The sequence below is a fragment of the Acomys minous genome, assembly GCF_964271855.1.
Source record: "Acomys minous genome assembly, chromosome: 2".
In the NCBI taxonomy this organism is placed as follows: Eukaryota; Metazoa; Chordata; class Mammalia; order Rodentia; family Muridae; genus Acomys; species Acomys minous.
The window spans coordinates 82861501-82886806 of record NC_140484.1 but is presented as its reverse complement, the minus strand read 5'-3'; the positions used below and the strand labels follow the sequence as shown (position 1 = coordinate 82886806).

The 25306-nt window shown below is 37.3% G+C and overlaps 1 protein-coding gene across 1 annotated transcript; it reads right to left on the bottom strand.

The window, feature by feature from the left end:
* Window positions 1-1276: 1276 nt before the first annotated feature.
* On the bottom strand, window positions 1277-25079 carry LOC311609803 (vomeronasal type-2 receptor 116-like; the record flags this gene model as incomplete). The annotated part of the gene is made up of 6 exons (XM_084803171.1): window positions 1277-2205; window positions 5588-5711; window positions 7180-7395; window positions 8136-8942; window positions 9289-9583; window positions 24868-25079. 6 exons carry the CDS (start codon window positions 25077-25079, stop codon window positions 1277-1279), a joined length of 2583 nt encoding a protein of 860 aa, XP_084659297.1.
* Window positions 25080-25306: the final 227 nt, after the last annotated feature.

Sequence of the window (25306 nt, the reverse complement as noted above, 5' to 3'; positions counted from 1 at the left end):
AGTGTCTGCCTTCATCTCAGGGCCATCTAACTGTAATTTTATCTTTGGTCTCTTATCATTTATAGTAGGATGTAGTTTGTGATATATGATTAATGACAAAGGATGACAGCAACTACATAAAAATCACACAGTAGTATTCTAAGAATTTTATGGATATTTTCTTACATGTAACAATGGGAAGTTGAAAGGTTCTTTTTTAAATTTTATTGTATATCATTTACAAAATAATTAGAGACCATGGAGGTAAGGGTATTAATAAATGAGAAGGATGTAGCCACTTCATGATTTTAATTGAGGAATGCATACCAATTTATGGAAAATTTGTGAAAGAAAATAAAATCAATAACCCAAAACTGAACAGTTTATATAAAAAGAATATACAAATTAAGCATGATCCCAATGTGTTGCCAACAGTTTTTAAAAGTCAGAGCAGTTGAGGCAAAATAGAGCAGATGATTAGATTAAAGATATATAAATGTGTAGATTTAAATGGAACTGACCTTAACCAGCTAGATTTAACATAGCTGGGCATGTGATGCACTTTGTGATGCTTTGAATATGGGCTGTGTGTAGTCAACTCAAAGTTAATTATTCTGGATGACTTGCATTTGACTCTGGGTAATAAAAGACATATCTAAATAATTCTACTAGGTTTTATACATCAGCACATTAGAGTGCTATCACTTTAAATACATATAAATTATGATATCTGATGTTTTTCAACATAAACACATATTCCCACAGATAGTAAGTTAATTAAAAGTATTGAGATAATTAGAAGCACCATGTTATTAATGTTCAACTCTGGTGTGTTAGAAATTGATTTTATAATAAAATTGAATTTTACTTACATAACAATTACATGTTAGTATGTTTTATTATAGGAAACTAGGAAATTTTATTCAGATGAACCTTTCAAATTACAACATATACAAATATGTAACCAAGTCAGTGAAAGGAAAGAATATGCATTGAATTCATAAGAAAATAAATCTATATAAAAAATAAACAGTCTATCAAGGAAGGGTACAAAATGCAAGATAATCCAGGTGTGGTGCCATCAATTCTTACAGGAGTTGAGGAACCAGAGAGTACATGTTTTCAAACATGAAAAATTGGCTTTTATGATACAACATTGTAATACAATTGGATGATGAAATACAATCTGACAGAAACAAAATCATGTTATAATTATATAACATGTTTATAATGATATAGGATAAGAATCCAGACCTTCTATGAAGTTGTGATGATGAAGCTAAATTAATCTTTTGAACTATGTTTTGTAAGATATATTTATTCTAGAGTGTGTCTTGTCCAAGATTTGATGAATTGAGTTCTTGTCTGGTCTCAGCAAAATAATGTAACACTTAGGGGCAAATATGAAGCCAAGCAGTGCTGCACTAGAAGCCAATATGGAGAAAACTTCCATAGCCACCATGACCTTCCCCTTAGTGCTGTGGTAGACAGGAAGAAAGGTGACCCAGACACAGAAGAACACCAGCATGCTGAATGACAGAAACTTGGCTTCATTGAATGTATCAGGCAGATTCCTTGACAAGAAGGCCATGGTATAACTCCCAAATGCCAAGAAGCAGAGGTATCCCAGGACACAGTGGAAGGCAACAGATGAACCCTTGTTACACAAAATGATAATGCGTCCATGTTCAGTATGAACATCCTGGTCAATGAATGGAGGAGATGTTGCCATCCATATACCACAAAGACCAAGTTGGATCAGGGTGCACATAGGAATGATGTAGTTTGGGGCCCTTGATATGATTAGCCACCTCACCATTCTTCCTGGAAAAGTGGCCTTGAAGGCAGTGACAACAGTGATAGCTTTGGCCAACACAGTGGCAAGAGCCACAGTAAATGCAATTCCAAATGTGGTCTGCTGCAGGATGCAGGTGGCTTTGTTGGGCTGGCCAATGAAGTTCAAAGAACAGAGGAAACAGACAGTGAGTGCGATGAGCAAAATATAACTGAGAGCCCTATTATTGGCCTTGACAATGGGAGTGTTTCTGTGTTTCACAAAGACTGCAAGAACAATGACTGTGAGTGCAGAGAGGCAGAGAGCTAGGCTGGTGAGAACCATTCCCAAGGAGTCTTCATAGGCCAGAAAGCTCACCACTTTCAGGAGGCAGTGGTTTTTCTCCTTATTTGCATAATGACTGTCTGGACACTTCACACACTGATCCACATCTGGTCAGAAATGAAGGTTATAATGAGCCCATGCTGAAATTATCCCTTTTATTTTGATGCATTACTTAGTACACACTCAATTGACAGTCAAATAAGTTTTCTTCCTTAATTTTCTCAGGGATATGTACAAATATATATATGTACAAATATATATATACACACACAATAGATTACCTATAGCAAGAAGAACTATAACACAAGCAGGAATTAGATAAATGTTACATTCTTAGTGTTTTGGTTATTTGTATTTGACAGCCTTGAAGAAGACATCTTTCCTATCTTGGTGCATCTAATTTCTGAATGTAAATCAATCTCCATCACATATTGTGATTATCAACTTAGGCCATGTAGACCTAAAAACATCTTAACCCCTAAACAATTAAGCTTCATTGTAAAACTAAGCTACCTGGTCTTCAACTTCCTCAGAGACTTAAGAAGGAATACATTTGATTAACTGAGTATGCCAGGACTGCAGGTTAGTATCTTTCCAAATGAAAAGACGACACAGACAATTTTCACCCAAAACTCTCTGTAACATTGATTCATGTTCTTCAGCCTTCTGGCCCAATATATATGACAGACACATTTGTGAGGCAGGAACTATTGAGGACTTCCTTACCCTGTCTTGGTAGTTTTTGGCCATCAACTCTGCCTGTGTCCAAGCTTGAACCTTTTCCAGGCAGAGTTCTGTGTGTGGTAGAAATGAAGACCTTTTCCCAGTGGCTTCCAATTTGAAGCATCTCCCTAAGGAGGTTCTTTTCTTTGATGCTCATCATCCTCCCTGAGGTAGTTTGGGTGTTGCCATGAGTTAACTTGTCTCATTGTCAATGAATCTTTAAAGTAATAAAACCATTTTAAATGCCATATTCTGCATGTCTCTGGGGTTTTTGAAGACCTTATCTTTCTATAGAGTCATATCTGTCTGTTTCACCTAAGATCTATATTCTTGTGATACAAGTAGCTTAGCAGTTGACGTGACAATCATATAATCTACTTATATTGAATTTGTATAACTTATTTCTATTAAAGAGCTTGCTATAGCACTTTCAAAGAATTTGAAGTAAACCTTGTGTTATAATTGGGGTATATTGGTACAATAGTATATATATTACAATATTGTACTATTGGTACAATAGTATATATATAGTATATACATATGTGTGTGTGTGTGTGTGTGTGTGTGTGAAAAATTTTATAGTATCTTAGAAAATTTTACTTAAAATTTTTTGAGCTGATACTAATCTTTTATAATGGATTAGATAGCAAGATATTAAGGTTCATTCTGATTGTTATAATTCCATACCCATAAAATCTAGCTCACTTAAAATAGTATATATTTGGAATTTAGCTATGGTAGTTTTAAGTAACTGATATAACTTTTGTTTACTAGGAATCCAGTCACTGAGAGAGGCAAACTCAGACAGATCTCTATGTGTTTGAGGACACTCTGGTCTACAAAGTGAGTCCAGGACAGCCAAGGCTACAAAGAGAAACCTTGTCTGAAAATAAGATGTTTTCCTCTTTGGTGCCCATAACACTCTCTCTCTCTCTCTCTCTCTCTCTCTCTCTCTCTCTCTCTGTGTGTGTGTGTGTGTGTGTGTGTGTGCGTGTGCGTGTGTGTGTGTGTGCGTGCGTATACATACACACACACATATATACATATATATATGTGTGTGTGTATACATACATACATATACATATAGGTGTGTGTGTATACATATCTGTGTATACATACACACAGCCATATCATATGTATATATACATGTGTGTAACATCTATAACTTTTGTGAATGCGCTAGATATTAGGTCAACCAACAATATGAAAATTTGGCCTAATAACAGAATTGGCTCAGGATTTCATACACTTCATCAATTTATGCAGTAATCTTGGAAGTGAGGCATTAATGACAACACTCATAGACAAAGTTCTTGGCAATTATGTTACTGTCATACACATTTACCATGATCTGACCCAGAAAAAACTTCACTCCACAGATGTTAGCAAAATATTTATTCTGAAATTCAGAATTTTTGGGGACAAATCTATCTCTTTTATTTGAAAATCATAATTATAGTGCCCATATATAACAATGGAAAATAGAAAACAACATCTAACTTTTAATCCTCACACTGTCAGTAACAATATTAATAACTATCAATTGCCTCCTGATTAGTATCAGCACAAAAAATTTAAGTAAAATTTTCTAAGATACTATAAATTTTTTCTTTTAATTCTGTTTAGTTATTATTTTATTGCTGAGAACAGACACCATGAACCACAGCTTATAGAAATATTAACTGAGGTTTTTAGTTATATTATCATCACGTTAATACATTTTCTTTATAACAGAAAGCATGGACACAGCCAGAATGCATGATGCTGGAACAATATATAATCACCTACACCCTGACTGAAGGCTGGAAGCAAAGAAAAGACAGAGACTGAATGTGATTTGGGGTTTTCAAACCCACGTGATATACCTCTCTCCAAAAGGCCACATACCATAATCTTTTCTAAAGATTCCATTAAGAAAATAAGAAGTTCTGTAAAATTTCTTATCTAAGAGTGTGCAGGAAGTTAGTAAAACCTGCAGCTTTCAAATCACTACATGCAAACGCTGTTTCTGGTCACTGGTCAGTTTCAGATATAAATTCATCTCACAAGAGAAAATGTAGTAGATGATTGCAGGCTTATGACAGAGCAAGTTCAGTTTAGAATGTGGAGGAGGTTGGCATGAAGATGAGTACCCAAAAAAGATTTATTGACAATTCAGATTTATTGGGAGGAGAGTCTTTTCATTTTTAAGGGTTCAGCCCATGACTGGGTTACAACTCTCAAGTAATATCCATTCACCCAAGAATAGATGAGAATCACAGATTATATAGTGTAATTAGACAAATTTGAGTAGATAGGAAAAAGGTGGAGCGGGAATTTGAATGTGATCACACACATTGTAAGAATATATCAAAAACTACTAAAAATGAGAACATATTTTTGAATTGAGCTATGAATAATGCAAAGAAGAAGCAACAGATATGAGCACTCTTTGAGACCTGAAAGTGAGTCAAATGCAGTTTGAAAAACATAAATGTTTGATACTTTACTAATGTGTGTTAAAAAACACAGTGAATTAAAGCACATTGGTAGTTGCAAAGGAATATTTTTCTGTAGTAATCAATATTGCCAGTGAATCAAATATATAAATCAAGTATGATTTTCAATGTAATCTATTTCAAGGGAATGTTGATGAATTATGATCTTAAGTTCCTAAAGAAAATAAGAAATTTTATCTCTGACTTCTATTTAGATCATTCTTATTTGGTAGAATATTTTGCAGTATTTCAGAGAAATGGGAATATTTTATGATAAAGCTGAATTTACCTGTCTCGTTGGAAATCTCATTGTCTGCACAAGGAGTACAATTGTAGCAGCAGACAGCCTGGCCTTCCAGAGAGACTTTCCTGAACCCAGGTCTACAACTCTCACTGCACACAGATTGAGGGATCTGGGAAAAATTAAAAGAATATTATGTCAGGCTTATTTTTTTAATCACCAAATGGAGTTTTTGAATAGTATGCATTGAATTTTTGAGCATTATTATAAATACAAAAAAATGTTTAGAAACACTATGCCCTTCTGAAAGCAGACATATTTAGATATTTGTCAGGTGATTGTCATAATTTTATGAGTTAGGACAAGTGTAAGAGAGACAGGTAATTTGGAACTTGATCCAAAGGGCATGGAGTCTCTCTAGACTGATTTTGTCTCTGTAGTTACTGACTAGTGACTTAAGCAATTTTACTTCAACCATGGTTATGAATCTAGATAGTCAACAGGATTTAGCATGATCATGGAAGCAAATATGTGTCTGTTTGTCTGAAGGAATTCATCACTAAATCTAGCTAAGGTGAAAAGATACACTTGAACTCTGAGAGTTGCTATTTAATGACTGCTGTCTCAAAACAAATATAAAGGTCATAGACATATGAGGTACTGTATTCATTGCTTTCTGTGAAAATGATATAATCAGGAGCCTTATAATTTGGAACTCATATATTTTCAAGTATGATACATGGCACTCTCAAAACACTTTTAAGATACTTCAGTGCTGTATTTATTTGTAGAAGCTAGGCAAGTCAGTTGTTTATTCATGGGCATACCACACAGTCCTCTTTTTCTAGAGGCCTCAGAAGCAAAGGATAACTGATAAACCAAAGAAATTCCTAAGCATGAAATAACAATTTATGAATTGGGTATATACAGCAAGTTAGAGGATACTTATATGTAAATATACATTATTTTGAATGAAAATATCCTACATAAGCTCAAGTATTGAGGCATTGTTCTCCATGGATCACACTATTTGGGACTTATTGAAACTTTTGTAGACCAGTACTTACTGAGAGAATTATGATATTGGCTTTAGAAATTGAAATAATATGATCCTTGCCTCAAGTCTAATTTTCTCATTTTACTTACTGTAAATGTGCATAGAAACAAGCATCATCATTCTGGTCTCAACGACTATCTCCAAGAAGACTCATTGTTGTTATAATTTGAGGCATGATGGACTCATAACTTTGTAAATATGAGCAAAATATACATTTTCCGTTAAAAGTCAATTTTTGTCATGACATTTGTTCATAAGCAAAATGTAACTTTTACATTACTTTCTTATCTAATTATGAATGAGAGTTTTTTCCCAAAGATTTGATTCATGAATAATTTGGAGATAGACATTCCTCCTTTCCAAGTTTCCAAAATTTGTGACAAGTTGATGAAAATTAACTCTCTTTCAAATGATTATTGGGAGACAGATTTAATATAAAATACTTCTATTACTCTGAATCAAGAAAGGTGAAAAATCCTTTATACTAATAGTTTGGTGGTATTTTACACTGGTATTAGGAGAGTGCTTTGGCCTTGAGGCAGACAACAAGCATCATTATGTCAGGAAACAAAACATAACCCACCTCTGAAAATTTTTCTGGCCATTGTATCATCTGCTCAGATAACAACAACTGTTGACCATGTGGAGCATTTGGAGAAAATGTTCCAATTTTCATCTTTAGTCCAAGACCCTTTGGAAAATCCCAAAAGTTAAGAATATCATATTCTGCCTCTAATTTCTGTCTCCAATCTACACCCACGTTGTCTCTCACATCAATGTTCTTCAGGAAAGAGTTAAGCTGAAAAACATTAGTTAATTTACATTACAGAGTTTTCCAGAGGCAGAATAGAACTTGTACTATAGCTCATTGTTTTTCATTTCTGATGGGAAAGTCAACACTAATGAAGTTTCCCGTGATGATGAGGGAACAAAAACCTCTGTGAGTGGGATACTATTCTGCTTATATCTTCCACCTTTAACAGAAACCTTTGAATGAAGCTACTGTAATGGATGAATGACTGCTGATTCATGCAAATCTCAAATTGTGAAAGTTAGCCACCTAATTGCCTTCAAAATATCTTCAGAAGTCCAGTGTCTAAAACAAGGATATTTATTTCTCTAGGGTAGTTAAAAGCGATCACTTATGTATAAAACCACTGCTAGTGCTTCACTGAATGTCAAGTTTTACATTTCTGTTATAAGAAACTCAAAGGGAAAATATTTATTTTCCTCATTGAAACTATTACCAGGAGATGAAATTGCAGTTAAGTATTGAGTCCATAAAACTGATCTTGAATAAGTCCAATTTCTCCTGTTATCACATGTGCCATTCCTTAGCAACACACACACACACACACACACACACACACACACACACACACACACACACAACTGCCTTGAACTCCAATTAAGTTTAAAAGCTCAAACAGTCCTCTGATTTTGTATAATGTTTACTGATTTTACAGTACCTAATATAGGGCCTTTGCAAATTCTCCTATGTCATGGTGCTGATATCACAATATAATGAAAAGGTATTACCTGCCAAGGGAAGAACAGCACCCCTTCCCCATTTTCATATGGTTGCATCTCTACTTGCTCAAGACTCATCTTATGGAGACTGTGAGCCACAGCATACGCAGCTTTGTATATATTGTAGCTTTCTTCACTCATGTTTATGTCAAATACATGTCTAGGTAATTCTTCCAAAGAAGCATTGGCTTGACAGTTGTCCAAAAGTTTACAATCAGTGTCAGAAAATGAGCACTTGAAGAACAAATGCCACAATTTAGGAAGATAAATGTCTTCAGGGTATTTGTAAGGATTCACTGTTCGAATAAAATTGGTAAATTCAACACTCTCCCTATAATGATGGGTAAAAATGAGGCTCCCGTGGAATGAGTCTAACAGGAAATAGTCAGCATAGTCAGTAACATCCTGTTCAAAGTTCATGATCCAGACTTTCCAGGTCAATAACTTTTGCCCTATATTTCTCATTAGACCTTGTAGAGAATCAATGTTACCATAAATGATTATCACATTTGTTGATGACTGCTGGATTTCATCCATATTTTTCCAGTCTTTGTTATAAAATAAAGTCCAGGTGGCAGGGATCATTTTCACAAAAGCTATGCAGACTCTTTTTCTTTCCATCTCATCTCTGAAATCTGATAGAATTTTATTCCCTATGTGGTCATCTGGGAGGATGAGACCAACCCAGGACCACCTAAAATGGATCAGCAAAGAGACAATGCCAAGTGAAAGAGATGTGTCCTTGCGAGCCATCTGGTAGAGAGAAGAATACTGACTTCGGTCACTCAAAATAGGATCATAAGGTCCAAAAGAAAGCTGAAGCAAATTGGAAGAAGAAGAAAAATATTAACATCCTCCTGACCTGATCAAAATATGACAGCAGGAAAAAAGGTCAGATCATTCCAATTTCTGAGGTGAATTCCAGGAACAAGGTTTTATAGAAAATCTTATCAAACCTTTTAATTTTAAGGAATCATCTCTTTCCATTCAGTTCCTCTTCACTGCTCCTGCAAGCAGGGGCAATATGGATTAATTTACACATGTCTGTGAACTAGCTTTTATGGGTGTATAATTCAAGTATCCCTTACTTAGTTTTTTAAGACACCTATAATATCAACAGAAGAGACCTGACTCCAAGATTTTACAATCCACATTTTCTCACCTGTGGAAATTTGAAGAGTTGCAGCAGTGTTCCAATGTAGGCAGATGTTGTCCCTGATGTTCCTGTGAGTACAGCAGTAAAATTTTTCTTTTCACAGTTGTAGTTAGGTATAACATAGCTTTTTCTATGAGCTGTCAGCCAAGCACAGGTAATCATAAGAATGTCCTTTTCAGTGAATCGGACATTGTTAAAATCAAATCCAAGAGATATGTTTGGTAAAATATTTGGGTTCCCATTTATCTCTTCAACAGCAAATGCCAGAGCCAGAAGAAACTTGTAGTTCTTAAAATTATATCTGTATAAATGGCACAAAAGCACAGAAAAGGAAGACCACATATGCCTATATATTTAGTGCGATAACTTATATTATTTTGTATCATTTTCGTTTCTATAGAATATGCATTTTAATTTATCACCATGAACTGCTGGAACTAAATTATTCAAATGGGTTAGGATTAAGAAAATTCTTTAGCATTACCACTTATTAATTATACTTCCTCAAAGCATGCTGTGTTTTTCTTCATAGATAGATACAAATTCTACCTTATATCAGCAAATAATTGTCCTAAAACAGTAATTCTCTTGGTATCAGGATTATGGCCTTTCAGTCTCTTCAGCTCTTAAAAGCCACTATTTCTTCATTAAACTACTCTTTTTAAAAATTAGGTAATTTACTCATATATTTTACATCCACAGCACAATTTTCCCTCTGTCATCTCCTCGCTGGCCTTCTACCCACTTCTCCCATCCATGCCACTGTCTTTTCTCCTCAGAAAAGGAGAGGTTTCCCATGGATATCAATCACCGTTACCATACCAAGATGACAAGCAAGCGCCAATAGTACTTACTGCTGTTTGTATTTGTATTTCTGGCTTTGCAGAAATATATCGCTGCAGATTACATATTTCTGACAAAACACACTGATACACAGACAGCTAGCAAACTAGGCCTGAGTGCCAGTGAAAAGCGTGAATTGTAGATGAATGAAGGCCAGTGGCAATAAGAGGACTGACAAAAGAAATACCTTTCAAGGCAGTGTAAATAAAAAGCCATAAATAACTCGAGAGAACTCTTAAGTTCCAGTGGTATCTCTGGGCACTGAAAAACTATATTTATGACATTCAAGGAAATTCTGATATCGATTAACGTGATGATTTTGAATCAAAATATAGATAAGAACAGATTCCTATTCACTGCTAGTAACTGTAAAGAAAGATATGGTGTAAAGAATCTAGAATGGCATTACTTACATAAAATATTGGCAATAGACTATTTTATCATTTTTCCATTCCCAAAACAACTGTAGTCCACATTTGATTTAGAAAATATATGTTTACATTTAGACATTTTTGCTTTTCAAAATTATAATAAAAATTTCATAATTACCAAAACCAAAATATTGATACATTTAGGTCAAAGTGACACTTCATATACTTTGTACAATGACTATAACATACTTAGAAATGGATCACAATGTAAAATATTTTAGAAAAACCTCTCAGAAAATATTTTTGTCTTTTAACATGAAAATTGCTCATAATGGTATATGACTATAATAAAATGAAACTCTATTAACATATATTCTTATGATAAATAAACTTTATCAATCTATGAATAGAAGAAATGAATATATGGTTAATTTAATCCACTTAGGCATATAAATTCAAACCTGGAGGACTCCAAGATGGCATTGACTATTCAGCACAGTATCTGATCTACTGCAGGGACTTGAATGGAGACACAGACTGCTGGATCTTGAGAACTATAGGTGAATGGGGTTCCAAACTCTGCAGACCACCGGTGGGCCTGGCCCTGGGACAAGCAACAGCCTGGAGGTTCTGAACCCACTCCCCAGACGCTCGAACAGAACCCACATGTGGGCTGCAGATGGCCTATAAAGCACAAACTCACTGTGTGGGGGAGGTGGTATGCTGGAGCCGCTGGCCTGAGGAGTCTCAATGAAAAGGGTGAAACTGTCCTTGGATCCCACCACCTACCCCACGCCAAACTGCGGAGGTACCCAGGCTGAGTGGAAACACAGGCAACAGGGCACACTAAAAATGGCTAGAGTGAGCATGCAGCTTGCAGTCCATCCTGGGCTCAATCTAGAGCAAGTCACAATGGAATGAGCCTACAAATGGGCAGTTAAAAACCATTTTGGCCTGCTCCCACAGGCCCAGAAGGATCTCCCATGCAATCAGGGGAGGTTGGCTACCCCTGTGATGTCTAATTGCTGACCTAAAGGCAAATACAGCTCTGAGGATTTGTATGTGGTCCCAGCTACAGTGTCACAGAAAGTGCACGCAGCTTGGAGCTGGCTGTAGTTTAAAACAGTCCTGTCTCTGGGCCACCATTACTGACCCTGCACTCTCCAACAGACAGAGCTCAGCTGGATCAGCTCCCACAGGCCTGGCAGGATCACTCATGCTGTTGGGAGAGGTTGGCCACCTCTGTGGTATCTAATTGCTCACCTAAAGGAGAATACAGCTCCAAGGATCTGTGAGCAGTCCCAGCTACAGGGTTGTGCAATGTTCAGGCAGCTTGGAGCTGGCTGTAGCCTGAAACAATCCTGTCTCTGGGCTGCTGCTACTGATCCTGCACTCCCCACAGACAGATCCTAACTGGATCAGCTCCCACAGACCTGGCAGGATCTCCCATGCTTTCAGGAGAGGCTGGATGCTTCTGCAGTGTTTAGAGGCAGAGCTAAAAGACAGCTACATCCCAGAACATCTGATCCAGCTGGGGTCTTGGCTACAAAGCAACAAGAAGGACAGGCATCTAGGAACAACCTTCTCAACCAGAGTGCTTGTGTGCTGACCTTGTTCTAGGTGCCAAAACAGCTCATCTGAATTACAGCAATAAGGTGAAAGGATCCAGAGAGAAACCTACTTCTGCTGACTCAATCTGGAGCCTAAGGTGTAGAGCAATATCTCCAGGAGTGGAAACCAGATTACTTTCAGGGAAATACTCCTTGATCCCCACAGAAAAGGGCCCCCGACCAATAAGCATTAACCAACTATCCACTCTCAACCAGTAAAGGTCACAAGAAGCTACCTCCCAACATTAGAGACACCAAAATGATGGGAGGAGAGCAGAAAAACACAAACAAAACCCAAAACAGTTTGGCATCTCCAGATCCCAGTAATTTCAATGAAAGCAGCCCAGAGAACCCAAAAAACAATTGAAATATAAGAAAATGACCTCAAGTCCTTAGTAAGAAAGATGATAATGGAAGAAAGGAATAAAATCTGTAAACAACTGCAGGAGGATGCAAATAAGAGGATTGAAGATGTAAAAGGGTCATATAAAGAGGCACTGGAAGAATTTCAGAAAAACACAAACAACCAGATGAAGGAAATCATTAAAACAGTTCAAGATCTGAAAATAAAAATGGAAGCTATGATAAAGGGACACACAGAAGAAAAAATGAGATAGAGAAGTCTCAGAGAAGAAAGCAAGCATCCCAGAGGTGACCTTCTATAACAGAATCTAAGAAACAGGGGAACGAATATTGGGACTTGAAGATACAATCATAGGACTTGAAACAACCATCAAAAAATGATAAATCTGAAAATTTCCTGACACAGAACGTCCAAGAAATCAATGACACCATGAAAAGATGAAACTTGAGAATAATAGGTATTTACGAATGAGAGGACACTTGACTCCACAGACCAGAAAATATCTTTAACAGAATCTTAGAAGCAAATGTCTCCAATTTGAAAAAGGAGATGCATATGAGCATACAAGTGGCCTACAGAACACCAAATAGAATAGACATGAAAAGAAAATCTTCCTGACATATTATAATAAAAACACAAAATTCAGAACAAGGAAAAATGTTAAAAACAGGAAAAGAAAAAGGCCGAGTAACATATGATGGCAAACCTATCAGAATTACACCAGACTTCACATTAGAGACCATGAAAGCTACAAGGGCCTGGAGAGAGGTCCTGCAAACCCAAAAAGAACATGGATGCCAGGCAAGACTACTATATCCAGCAAAACTATCAATAACCGTTAAAGGAGAAAACAAGATATTCCATGACAAAAACAAATTCAAACAGTACCTAGCCATAAATCTGGCTTTACAGAAGTAACTAGGAGGTAAAATCAACCCCAAAGGGTCAAATTACAACCAAAACTACATAGGAAATAGATAACAACACCATTGCAAAAATCACAAACTCTTGACTGTAACAAACAGCAAAAATGAAGGGACTTAGGAGTCACTGGTCATTAATATCTCTCTACATCACTAGTCTCAATTCTCCAATAAAAAGACACAGACCTACTGAATGGATGCATAAACATTACTCAAAATTCTTCAACATTTAAGCAACACATCTCACCCAGAAGGACAGACATTGCCTCAGAGTAAAAGGTTGGGGAAAAATATTCCAAGCAAATGGTCTCAAGAAGCAAGCTGGTGTAGCCATTCTAATATGTAATAAAATAGTCTTTCAACCAAAATTAATCAAAGGGACGAGGAAGGACACTTCATACTCATCAAAGGTAAAATCAACCAAGATGATTTCACAATTTTGGACATCTATGCTCCACATACAAGGGCACCCACAATTGTAAATGAACTATTAACAAATTTAAACCACTCATTGATCCCCACACATTAATAGTGGGAGACTTCAACACCCCACTTTCACTAAAGGATAGGTCTTTGGATCAGAAACTAAGCCAGGAAATAACTGCATTAACCAACATCACGAATCAAATGGATCTAACAAATATCTACAGAACTTTTCACCCAAACAGAAAGGATTATACTTTCTTATCAGCACCCCATGGAACATTCTCTAAAATTGATCTCATAGCAGGTCAAGAAGCAAGCCTCAACAGATACAAGAAGATTGAAATAATACCTGCTATTCTATCAGATCACCATGGTCTAAGGCTGAACTTCAACAACAAAAGAAATAACAAAAAGCCTACACACACATGGAAACTAAACAACTCTCTGCTTAATGATACCTGGGTCAAGGAAGAAATAAAGGAAGAAATAGAGGACTACCAGAAATTCAATGAAAATGAAGGAACAACATACCCAAATTTGTGGGACACAATGAAGGCAGAGCTAAGAGGAAAATTCATAGCACTAAGTGACTTTAGAAAGAAAATGGAAGCATCCCACATAAACAACTTAATGACACATCTGTCATCCCTAGAAAAAAAGAAAAAGAAACACCCCAGAGGAGGAGCTGTCTAGAAATAATAAAACTCAGGGTGAAATCAATAAATTAGAAACATAGAGAACAATTCATAGAATCAACAAAACCAGGAACTGGTTCTTTGAGAAAATCAACAAGATAGACAAACCATTAGCCAAACTAACTAAAAGACAGAGAAATGCTATCCAAATCAACAAACTCGGAAATGAAAAGGGAGACATAACAACAGACACTGAAGAAATACAAAGAATCATAAGAAGCTATTTTAAAGACATTTATGCCACAAAATTTGAAAATCTAAGGGAAGTGGACAATTTTATCGACCTATTCCATTTGCCAAAATTTAATCAAGATTAGATAAACAAATTAAATAGCCCTATTTCACCTATAGAAATAAAAGCAATCATTCATAGTCTTCCAACCAAAAAAAAACAAACAAACAAACAAAAAAACCCAGGGCCAAATGGCTTCAGTGCAGAATTCTACCAGACCTTAAAAGAGGAGCTAATACTGATACTCTTCAAGCTACTCCAAAAGATGTAAATAGGGAGGGAATCCAAGATGGCAGCGAGCAGTGTGGGCCGTGTTTTGAAGCTCCAGTGAACAATTCAGGGAATTGCACAAATTTCTGAGCCATGAACACCAAGGTCCCCAGACCACGCCAGCAGGAGTGCTCCATGGTTCGGAGGGACCAGGGTGCCCCGGCACATGGGAGGAGCGCGGATTTTCTCAGATTGGAGCAGCAGCAGCAGCAGAGGCAGCAGCAGTGGCACCAGAGGCACCAGTGGCACCAGCAGCAGTGGCTAAGGTTTGCAGCTCTGAGCCTTCCGGTGGAGGTGATTAGTGTGGTGGCTGGGGGGAGTTGCTGCAGGAGAGGGTACTCTGGACAGGGTTTGGTTCTCATGGTGCCTTGTGAGCCAAACTGGACTCAGCGGACCTTTCAGACCCAGAGTCCTGGGTTCAGCTCAGTGCATAATGCCGTGGAGATGCTGGCTCAGCACAGCAAGTAATTCTGCCCCAAGCACTAGCTCAACACAGCCACAGATCCCCTGCTGTGACATAGGCTGGGCAGAGAACTCTGTTCAACCCTAGGCACCAGCTCAGCTCAGCAGCAGTTCTCCTGCTGTGATGCAGGCTGGGCAGAGTGCTCAGTTTCACCGGAGGCGTCACCTCAGTGCAGCTGCAGTTCTCCAGCTGTGACGCAGGCTGGACGGAGCTCTCAGTTTCACCAGAGGTGCCACCTCTGCGCAGCCACAGTTCTCCTGCTGTGATGTAGGCTGGGGGCAGAGCACTCAGTTTCACGGGAGGTTCCACTTCAGAGCAACCACAGTTCCCCGGCTGTGACGCAGCTGGGCGGAGCACTCAGCTTCACCAGAGACGATATCTCAGTGCAGCCACAGGTTGGTTGGAGCACTCAGTTCCACTGGAGGCACTAGCTCTCTTCAATGAGCAGTTCTGCCCAAGACACTAGCTCAGTTCAGCAGGCGCTGATGCAGGCTGAGGTCAGCACTCAGATTCAGTCCAGAGGCCCTAGCTGGACTTTCTGGGAACTTTGGGCCCAGAGAATCTAGTTTAGCTGTGCACACAGGCTCAGCGGCCCCAAGACTCTGGCTGGACTATCCACACAGCATAGGCCTGGAGTCCCGGGCTGAATTAAGCGTGCAGTGTGAGTCCAGAGTCCCTGGCGGAGCTCAGTGCACAATTCTGCCCCCAGAGACTGGGGGGGGGAGCTCGGCGTACAGTTTGGGGACAGATTCCCTAACTGTGCTTAGCAGACAGATTGGGCCCAAAGACTTTAGGGGAGTCTTTGGCACAATCCCAGCTCTAAGATTCTGGTTGGACACAGTGTGCAGTTTGAATACAGAATTCCTAGCTGAGCTGGGCAGACAGTTTGGGCCCTGAGTCAATAGCTGACCATAGCATGCACTTTGGGCTAAAAGCCCCTAGTGGTGCTCGGTGCACAGTCCCAGCCCAAAAATTCTGGCTGGACCCTGTGTGCATTTTGGGCCCAGAATCCCTAGCTGAGCTCTACAGATGGTTCACGCCCTGAGAATCTAGCTGAGCTGCGCGTGGTTTCAGCCTAGTGTCCCTGGCTGGATTTGACAGGGAACCCAGAAGGCTGTGGATACCTAGGCCTAACCCAAAGCTCATTCAGAGACCCAGAACAATTGCAGGACCCACACAGTACAGGGGAGCTGAGGATCACTGGCCGTGAAAGTCCAAAACGACAGGGCTAGCATCCTGCCATCCACACCAGTGAAGTATCAGAGCTTCCAGCCTATGGAAATCATGAGAAAACAAGTGAATCTATCATCAGACTCCTTCCATCCAACTCTGGAAGCTACCCAACAAAAACAAAGATGGCAAGATGTCTAAAGGACAGTGTAAAAGCATACGCAAAAACCCCAAAACAACATGGCGTCTCCAGTCTCCAGCTATCCCAAACAAAACAACCCAGAGAACTCAAATACAACAGAAACACAAGAAAATGACCTCAAATCCTTGGTATTGAGGATGATAATGGAGGAAACAAATAAAATTCGTAATCAAATACAGGAGGACGCAGCCAAATGGGTGAGAGACATAAAAGAAGCACATAGAGTGGGACTGGAAAAATATCAAGAAAATTCAAACAACCAGATGAAAGAAATAAATAAAACGGTTCAAGCTCTGAAGACCTATAAAGAGGCAATGGAATAAACTCAGGAATATACAAACAATCAGATGAAGGAAATCAAAAAATCATTTCAATATCTGAAGACGAAAATGGATTCAATGATAAACACACAGAGAGAAGAAAAATGAGGACGTGAGACCTCAGAGAAGAAGGTGAGCAACACAGAGGTGAGCTTTTCTAACAGAATCCAAGAGATGGAAGAACGAATCTCAGGACTAGAAGATACAATCACAGATCTTGAAGCATCCATTAAAGAAAATGCCAAATCTGGAAAACTCCTGACACAAAACATCCAAGAAATTAAGGACACCATGAAAAGAAGAAATCTGAGGATAATAGGCATTAAATAAAAAGAAGATATCAGTCTCCAAGGCCCAGAAATTATTCTCAACAAAAAAATAGAAGAAAATTTCCCCAATCTAAAGAAAGTGAGGCTTATAAACATACAAAAGGCTTACAGAACGCCAAATAGAATTGACCAGAAAAAAAAACTGCCCGTCACATAATTATCAAAAGACAAAACATACAGAACAAAGAAAAAATATTAAAAGCTGCAAGGGAAAAGGACCAAATAACATTTAATGGCAAACCTATCAGAATTACACCCGACTTCTCAACAGAGACCATAAAAGACAGAAGGGCCTGGACAAAGATCCTGCAAACCCTAAGAGACCACAGATGCCAGGCCAGAATACTTTACCCAGCAAAACTATCAATAACCATTGATGGAGAAGACAAAATATTCCATGACAAAAACAAATTCAAACAGTACCTATCCACAAATCCAGCTTTACAGAAGGTACTAGAAGGAAAACTCCATCCCAAAGGGTCAAGCTACAACCAAAACTACTCAGGAAATAAATGACTATACCATGGCAAAAACACAACTACACAAACGCTCGACTGGAAACAACAGCAAAATTAAGACTCTTAACAGTCACTGGTCATTACTATCTCTCAACATCAATAGTCTCAATTGTCCAATAAAAAGACACAGACTAACTGAATGGGTGCATAAACAAGATCCAACATTCTTCTGCATTCAAGAAACACATCTCACCCATAACGATAGGCATTACCTCTGGATAAAAGGTTGGAAAAAATTATTCCGAGCAAATGATCACAAGAAGCAAGCAGGCATAGCCATATTAATATCGAACAAAATAGACTTTCAACCAAAATTAATCAAAAGGGATGCGGAAGAAGTCAACCAAGATGACATCACAATTCTGAACATCTATGCTCCCACATTTGTAAAAGATCTGCTAATGAAGCTTAAACCACACATCGATCCCCACACAATAATAGTGCAAGACTTCAACACCCCACTCTCACTGAAGCATAAGTCATTGAAACAGAAACTAAGCCAAGAAATAACATCATTAACCAATGCCATGGGTCAAATGGATCTAACAGATATCTATAGAACCTTTCACCCAAACAAGAAAGAATATACCTTCTTCTCTGTACCCCATGGAACCTTCTCCAAAATTGATCACATCGTAGGTCATGAAGCAAACCTCAACAGATAGAAGAGGATTGAAATAATACCTTGTATCCTATCAGATCACCGTGGGCTTACGCTGTAATTCAACAACAACAGAAATAATAAAAAGCCTACATGTATGTGGAAACTAAACAACTCTCTGCTAAATGACACCTGGGTCAGGGAAGAAATAAAGAAAGAAATCAAGGAGTTTCTGAAATTCAATGAAAATGAAGGAACAACCTACCCAAATTTGTGGGATACATTGAAACAGTGCTAAGAGGAAAATTCATAGCATTAAGTGCCTTTAAAAAGAAATTGTAAACATCGCACCTCAGAATCTTAATCACACAACTGGAAGCCCTAGAAAAAAAGAAGCAGAAACACCCAAAGGAGTAGATGTCTGGAAATAATCAAACTCAGGGGTGAAATTAACAAATTAGAAACTAAGAAATCAGTCCAAAGAATCAACAAAACCAAGAGCTGGTTCTTTGAGAAAATCAACAAGATAGACAGACTGTTAGCCAAACTAACTAAAAGGCAGAGAGAAAGTATTGAAATCAACAAAATCAGAAATGAAAAGGGAGACATAACAACAGACGCTGAAGAATTACAAAGAATCATAAGATCCTACTTTGAAGGCATATATGCCACAAAATTTGAAAATCTAAGGGAAATGGACAATTGTCTTGATCAATTTCACTTGCCAAAATTGAGTGAAGAACAGGTAAACAAGCGAAATAGTCTCATTTCCCCTACAGAAATAGAAGCAATCATTGATAGTCTCCCAACAACAACAACAACAACAAAAAGCCCAGGGCCTGATGCTTTCAGTGTAAAATTCTACCAGACCTTCAAGGGAGAGCTAATACTGATACTCTTCAAGCTACTCCAAAAGATAGAAATGGATGGAATATTACCAAATTCATTCTATGAAGCCGTAGTCACATTGATACCTAAATCTCACAAAGACTCAACAAAGAAAGAGAATTTCAGATCAATTTCTCTTATGATCATCGACACAAAAATACTAAATAAAATGCTTGCAAAACGAATACAAGAACACATCAAAGATATCATTCATCATGACCAAGTAGGCTTCATTCAAGGCATGCAGGGATGGTTTAATATACACAAATTCATCAATGTAATCCACCATATAAACAAACTGAAAATAAAAAAACCACATGATCATCTCTTTAGATGCAGAGAAAGCATTTGATAAAATCCAACACCCATTCATGTTTAAAGTTTTAGAGAGATCAGGGATACAAGGCACATACCTCACCATAATATAGGCTATATATAGGAAGCCAATAGCCAAAATCAAAGTAAATGGTGAGATACTCAAGGAAATTCCTCTAAAATCAGGAACAAGGCAAAGCTGCCCACTCTTTCCATATCTCTTCAATATAGTACTCGAAGTTCTAGCCAGAGCAATAAGACAACAAAAGGAGATCCAGGGTATCCAATGGGGAAGGAGGACGTCAAATTATCCCTTTTTGCAGATGATATGATAGTCTACATAAGTGACCCTCAAAATTCCACCAGAGAACTCCTACAGCTGATAAACATCTTCAGCACATTGGCTGGATACAAAATTAACTCAAAAAAGTCTGTAGCCTTCCTATACACAAATGACAAGCTTGCAAAGGAAGAAATTAGAAAAGCCATACCCTTCACATTAGCCACAAGCAATATACAATATTTAGGAGTTACTCTAATGAAGCAAGTGAAGGACTTGTTTGAAAAAAATTTCAAAGCTCTGAAGAAAGAGATTGAAGATGACATGAGTAGATGGACTGATCTTCCTTGCTCGTGAATCAGGAGAATTAACATAGTAAACATGGCCATCTTACCAAAAGCATCTACAGATTCAATGCAATCCCTATCAAAATACCTACACAATCTTTTAAAGACATTGAAAGTTCAATTCTGAACTTTATATGGAAAAACAAAAAACACAGAATAGCTAAAACAATCTTGTACAATAAAAGGTGCTCCGGAGGAGTCTCCATACCTGATCTCAAACTGTACTATAAAGCAATAGTAATTAAAACAGCATGGTACTGGCACAGCAACAGGCTGGTTGATCAGTGGAATCGAATAGAAGACTCAGATATGACCCCACACACATATGGTCACTTGATTTTTGACAAAGAAGCCAAATCCATTCAATGGAAAAAGGATAGCATCTTCAACAAATGGTGCTGGTCTAACTGGATGTCTATGTGTAAAAAAATGCAACTGGACCCATATTTGTCACCTTGCACAAAACTTAAATCCTAGTGGATTAAAGACCTCAACATAAAACCAGAGACTCTAAGTCACTTAGAAGAAAAAGTGGGGAAGAGCCTTGAACATGTTGGCACAGGAGACAACTTCCTGAACAGAACACCAACAGCCCAGGCCTGAATGTCAACAATTTATAAATGGGACCTCATGAGGCTAAGAAGCTTCTGTAAGGCAGGAGAAATTGTCAATAGAACAAAGCGACAGCCTACCGAGTGGGTAAAGATCTTCACCATCCCTACATCTGACAAAGGTCTAATATACAAAATATATAAAGGACTCAAGAAATTAAACACCACCAAACCAAATAACCCAATTGAGAAATGGGGCTCAGAGCTAAATCGAGATACTCAACAGAGGAATATCAAATGGTTGAGAAAAACTTAAAGAAATGCTCAACCTCTTTTGTCATCACAGAAATGCAAATCAAAATGACACTCAGATTCCATCTTACACCGATCAGAATGACAAAAATAAAAAATTCAAGTGACACCACATGCTGGCAAGGATGTGGAGAAAAATGAACATTCCTTCATTGCTGGTGGGAATGCAGACTAGTACTGACACTTTGGAAATCTATCTGGCGCTAAATCAGAAAACTGGGAATAGAGATCCCTCAAGATCCTTGGACTATACTTAGAAAAAGCTGCACCACACAACAGGGACATATGCTCACCCATGTTCCTAGGTGTCTTATTTGTAATAGCCAGAACATGGAAACAGCCTAAGTGTCGTTCAGTAGAAGAAAGGATAAAGAAACTGTGGTACATTTACACTATGGAATACCACTCAGCTATTTAAAAAAGGAATTCCCTAAATTTGTGGACAAATGGATTGAACTGGAAGTTATCATAATGAGTGAGTTCACCCCAAAGCAAAAGATCCAAATGGTATATACTCACTTATATTTGGACACTAGCCCAAGGGGAATGTCCTATGAAAGTCTTCACTTATCAGGAAAGTGGATAAGAGGGGAGGACATCCTATTGAGACTTTAGGTGAGAGAAGCATGGAAGAATGGGGAAATAGAAGGACCCAGAGGGTCCTAGAAACCTACAAGAAGAACATTATGACCTGTGGATCTGGGTCCAGGGGTCCTGCTCAAATTATGGCACCAGCCAAGGGCAATATAGGCAGTAAACTTTGAACCCCTACCCAGATCTAGCTGACGGACTGGACATTCTCCACCATTGAGTAGAGAGTGGGGTCTGACTTTCATGCAAACCCTAGTGCTCCATTTTTCACCATGTCCACTTGATGATGAAGCCTGGTGGTACTCAGAGGAAGGATAACAGGCTACCAAGAAGACACTTGATATCCTATGAACATACAGGGGGAGGAGGTTTCAGTCACAGACATAGGGGAAGGGAGTAGGGGGGAAGTGGGAGGGAGGGAGGAATAGGAGGATACAATGGATGGGATAACAATTGAGATGGAATATGAATAAATTAATAAAATATTTAAAAATAAACTTACAATCTAAACAGAATTAATTTTCAAATCAACTTTAAGAATAATTCTATATATATATATCTTATGAAATTGTCCTTTATATTAACTACTAAAGTAATGTTTAATCTACATTAAAATTTGATCTTTAAAGTCCCCCAATGAATACTAACATAATTTACCCTCATATAAAAGAAGCAACATTAAAGTTCAAAAGTACTTTATTTTGTGTTTAGTATCTCAATTTGTACAATGTGAAAAAAATGTTCCTGAAATTATTAAAGGAAAGGAACAATAAAATAATATGTATCTCAAAAAACAAACAAAAATAAACTCAAACCAATATTTTAATTCATGTGTAGAAAAGGAATTTACTCTCTTATGCACCACAAAGTTTTTCTCCATTATATTTTGAAAGATATGAGCTAGCATCAGTAAAAGGTTTAACTTATTGTTCAATAAAATGTCTTTGCCAATGTAGGATACTGCAGAAGAGTTTGAGGGCCTGAGTTTAATGTCAGCACACATATTGTGTGGCAAGAAAGCTTGTTTCCCCAATTTAATTTAACTGCAAATGTGAGCATCAAAATATGCATGCATGCACACACATGCACACTCACACACACACACAGGCACATACACACACACACACACACACACACACACACACACACACAAAATGAAAGTCATAACAAATTTGAGAAGATTTTATCATGAATCGCACAATGGAGCAAACAACTTTTCTCTTGAAATTGTTTTATAGTCATCAGGAAGCATATATGTATTTCCTAAAAAATTTATGCAACAAATACTCACTTGACACCTATCCTATAATGATCCACTAAAAGAAAGTTCCATTTAGTAAATGTGACAATGCAAAACCTTATGTAGAAGATTATAATCACAACCCACTCATTCTTTGTAAACCTGAGAATTACAGAGAACATATTTAAGCAAACAAATTACCAAAGAAATAAAAATTGCATGGAGAGAGGAAAATAATCATCCCTTTGATGCACACAAACTTCCACATAGGTAAATAAAGGATTAAGTGAGAAGGACTGAAAAATTATTCTCAGCTCTGTGATACATATGTCTTTCTGTGATCCATAATATAAGGAAGAACAATACATTTAGTGAATTCACTGTATATGACAGTACTGTCAATTGACTCCAATAAAAGTGATGTATTTCTGTCATGAATTTAGATTCTTTTTACTGATAACATATTTAAAAGTTTGACAGTATTTATAATGAGCCAAAATAATGCTCATGCAATGAAAAGTACAATATTTATAAGGATGGACAATCCTGTTATTTATAATAAATCAGACTATTGCTCATGTAACTGAAAGTACATTATTTGTAAGGATGGATTTAATGCAAAATATAAAGAGAAGCAAATACCAACATACATAGGTGCCTGGATTTCTGAGAGTAGAATACATAGAAAAAGTACGAGTTAAAAGGAGCATTAATTATGAGGTAGTAAAAGAGGCATCACAGAACATTCAACATTACCACACCTGTGAATACTATGATAAATTTGTGAGTTTTTTGAGAAGAAATATTATTTCCTAAGGAATTGGACCTACAACCAAATGTTTTATCTAAATAAATTTTGCATAACCATCTTGGCTATGTTTCAAAAACTAAATAACATCTGTCAAGGTAACAAAATGATCACTGGCCTTTAAAATTTAAACATTTTTTTCTTCGACTGTCTTTGATTTAACCACATAGTAGTCCACAAAGTTTTTAGCAAACACATAGTATTGTTACACTGAGCATAATTTACCTTTACATACACATTTCCTTTGGTCATTTTTCACTTGTTGACTCACAACACATTTCTGCATGTGTTCACATGGTTTTTACAAATGCCACTGATGCAAATTAAAGGTCTTATTGCCTGCATCCATACAGATAAAAGCTTTGCATGGGATAAGAAAATCTTATTGGATAGGCACATATTATTTCATTTATTATGAGACACTTGAGTATTTCACTGTAATTCAATAAGACTTGTCTGACACTATTCATTCATCCTGCATATTTCACAGAAACTAAGAAACAACCCAAAGTTTACTCTTTCATAGTCATTATGACTTGGTGAACACATCCAATATCATCAGAAAAGTTCAGAAACTCAGGAGTTCAGGAGTTTTGGAATGCCTTGAATGCAAAGTCAGCCTTAAATTAAAGCATCCTACTTCTGAAATCATAATACACTGAAAACTATAAAGTCCTTGTGGTACTAAAGGCATAGCAATTAAGAAGTTGCAATTATCAATAAAATGAATAAATAAGAGTTATTTTTTCATTTTCCCTTTGAAAAAGCAAAAAGGAAAATAAAATTGAAGAAGATATTTTAGAACCTATTAAAGAGAAATTATCCTAATAAAAACAAGAAGTAATATGTAAAATTTCATAGCTACAGCATACAAGTTATAAGAGCTCTGAACTCTAAAATGAATCATTGTACTTACTGTAGGTAATAGTCCTCATAATAATATAGTATATATGAATGTGGAATTTTGTTGATGGTGTAATAAGTATGGACAGGGAAAAATGCACCAATCACCACATCACCTTTAAGGTGAAAATGTTCACTGATTTTGAAATAGCATTTACTGAAAGTAAACTTGCAGACAACATTGGGAATCTGCAGGAGCAAGGGGATAAAAATCCAGGAGTACATCCTATGAACAAGTCATTGATGGCGATCACACCGTGTCTAGTATATATATTCTCCGTTCTTGTTTTTGTGAACATGTGTGTTTTGAGCACTGTTGATGAGTAAGGCGGTCCCACTAATCACACCAACATTTTTCTTTCTCTTCCAGAACAGCCATTGGGAATTCTGAAGCTATTTATTCCATTGGGCTCTGCATCTGTGGCCCCTGATTCCAGTAAAAACACACACAC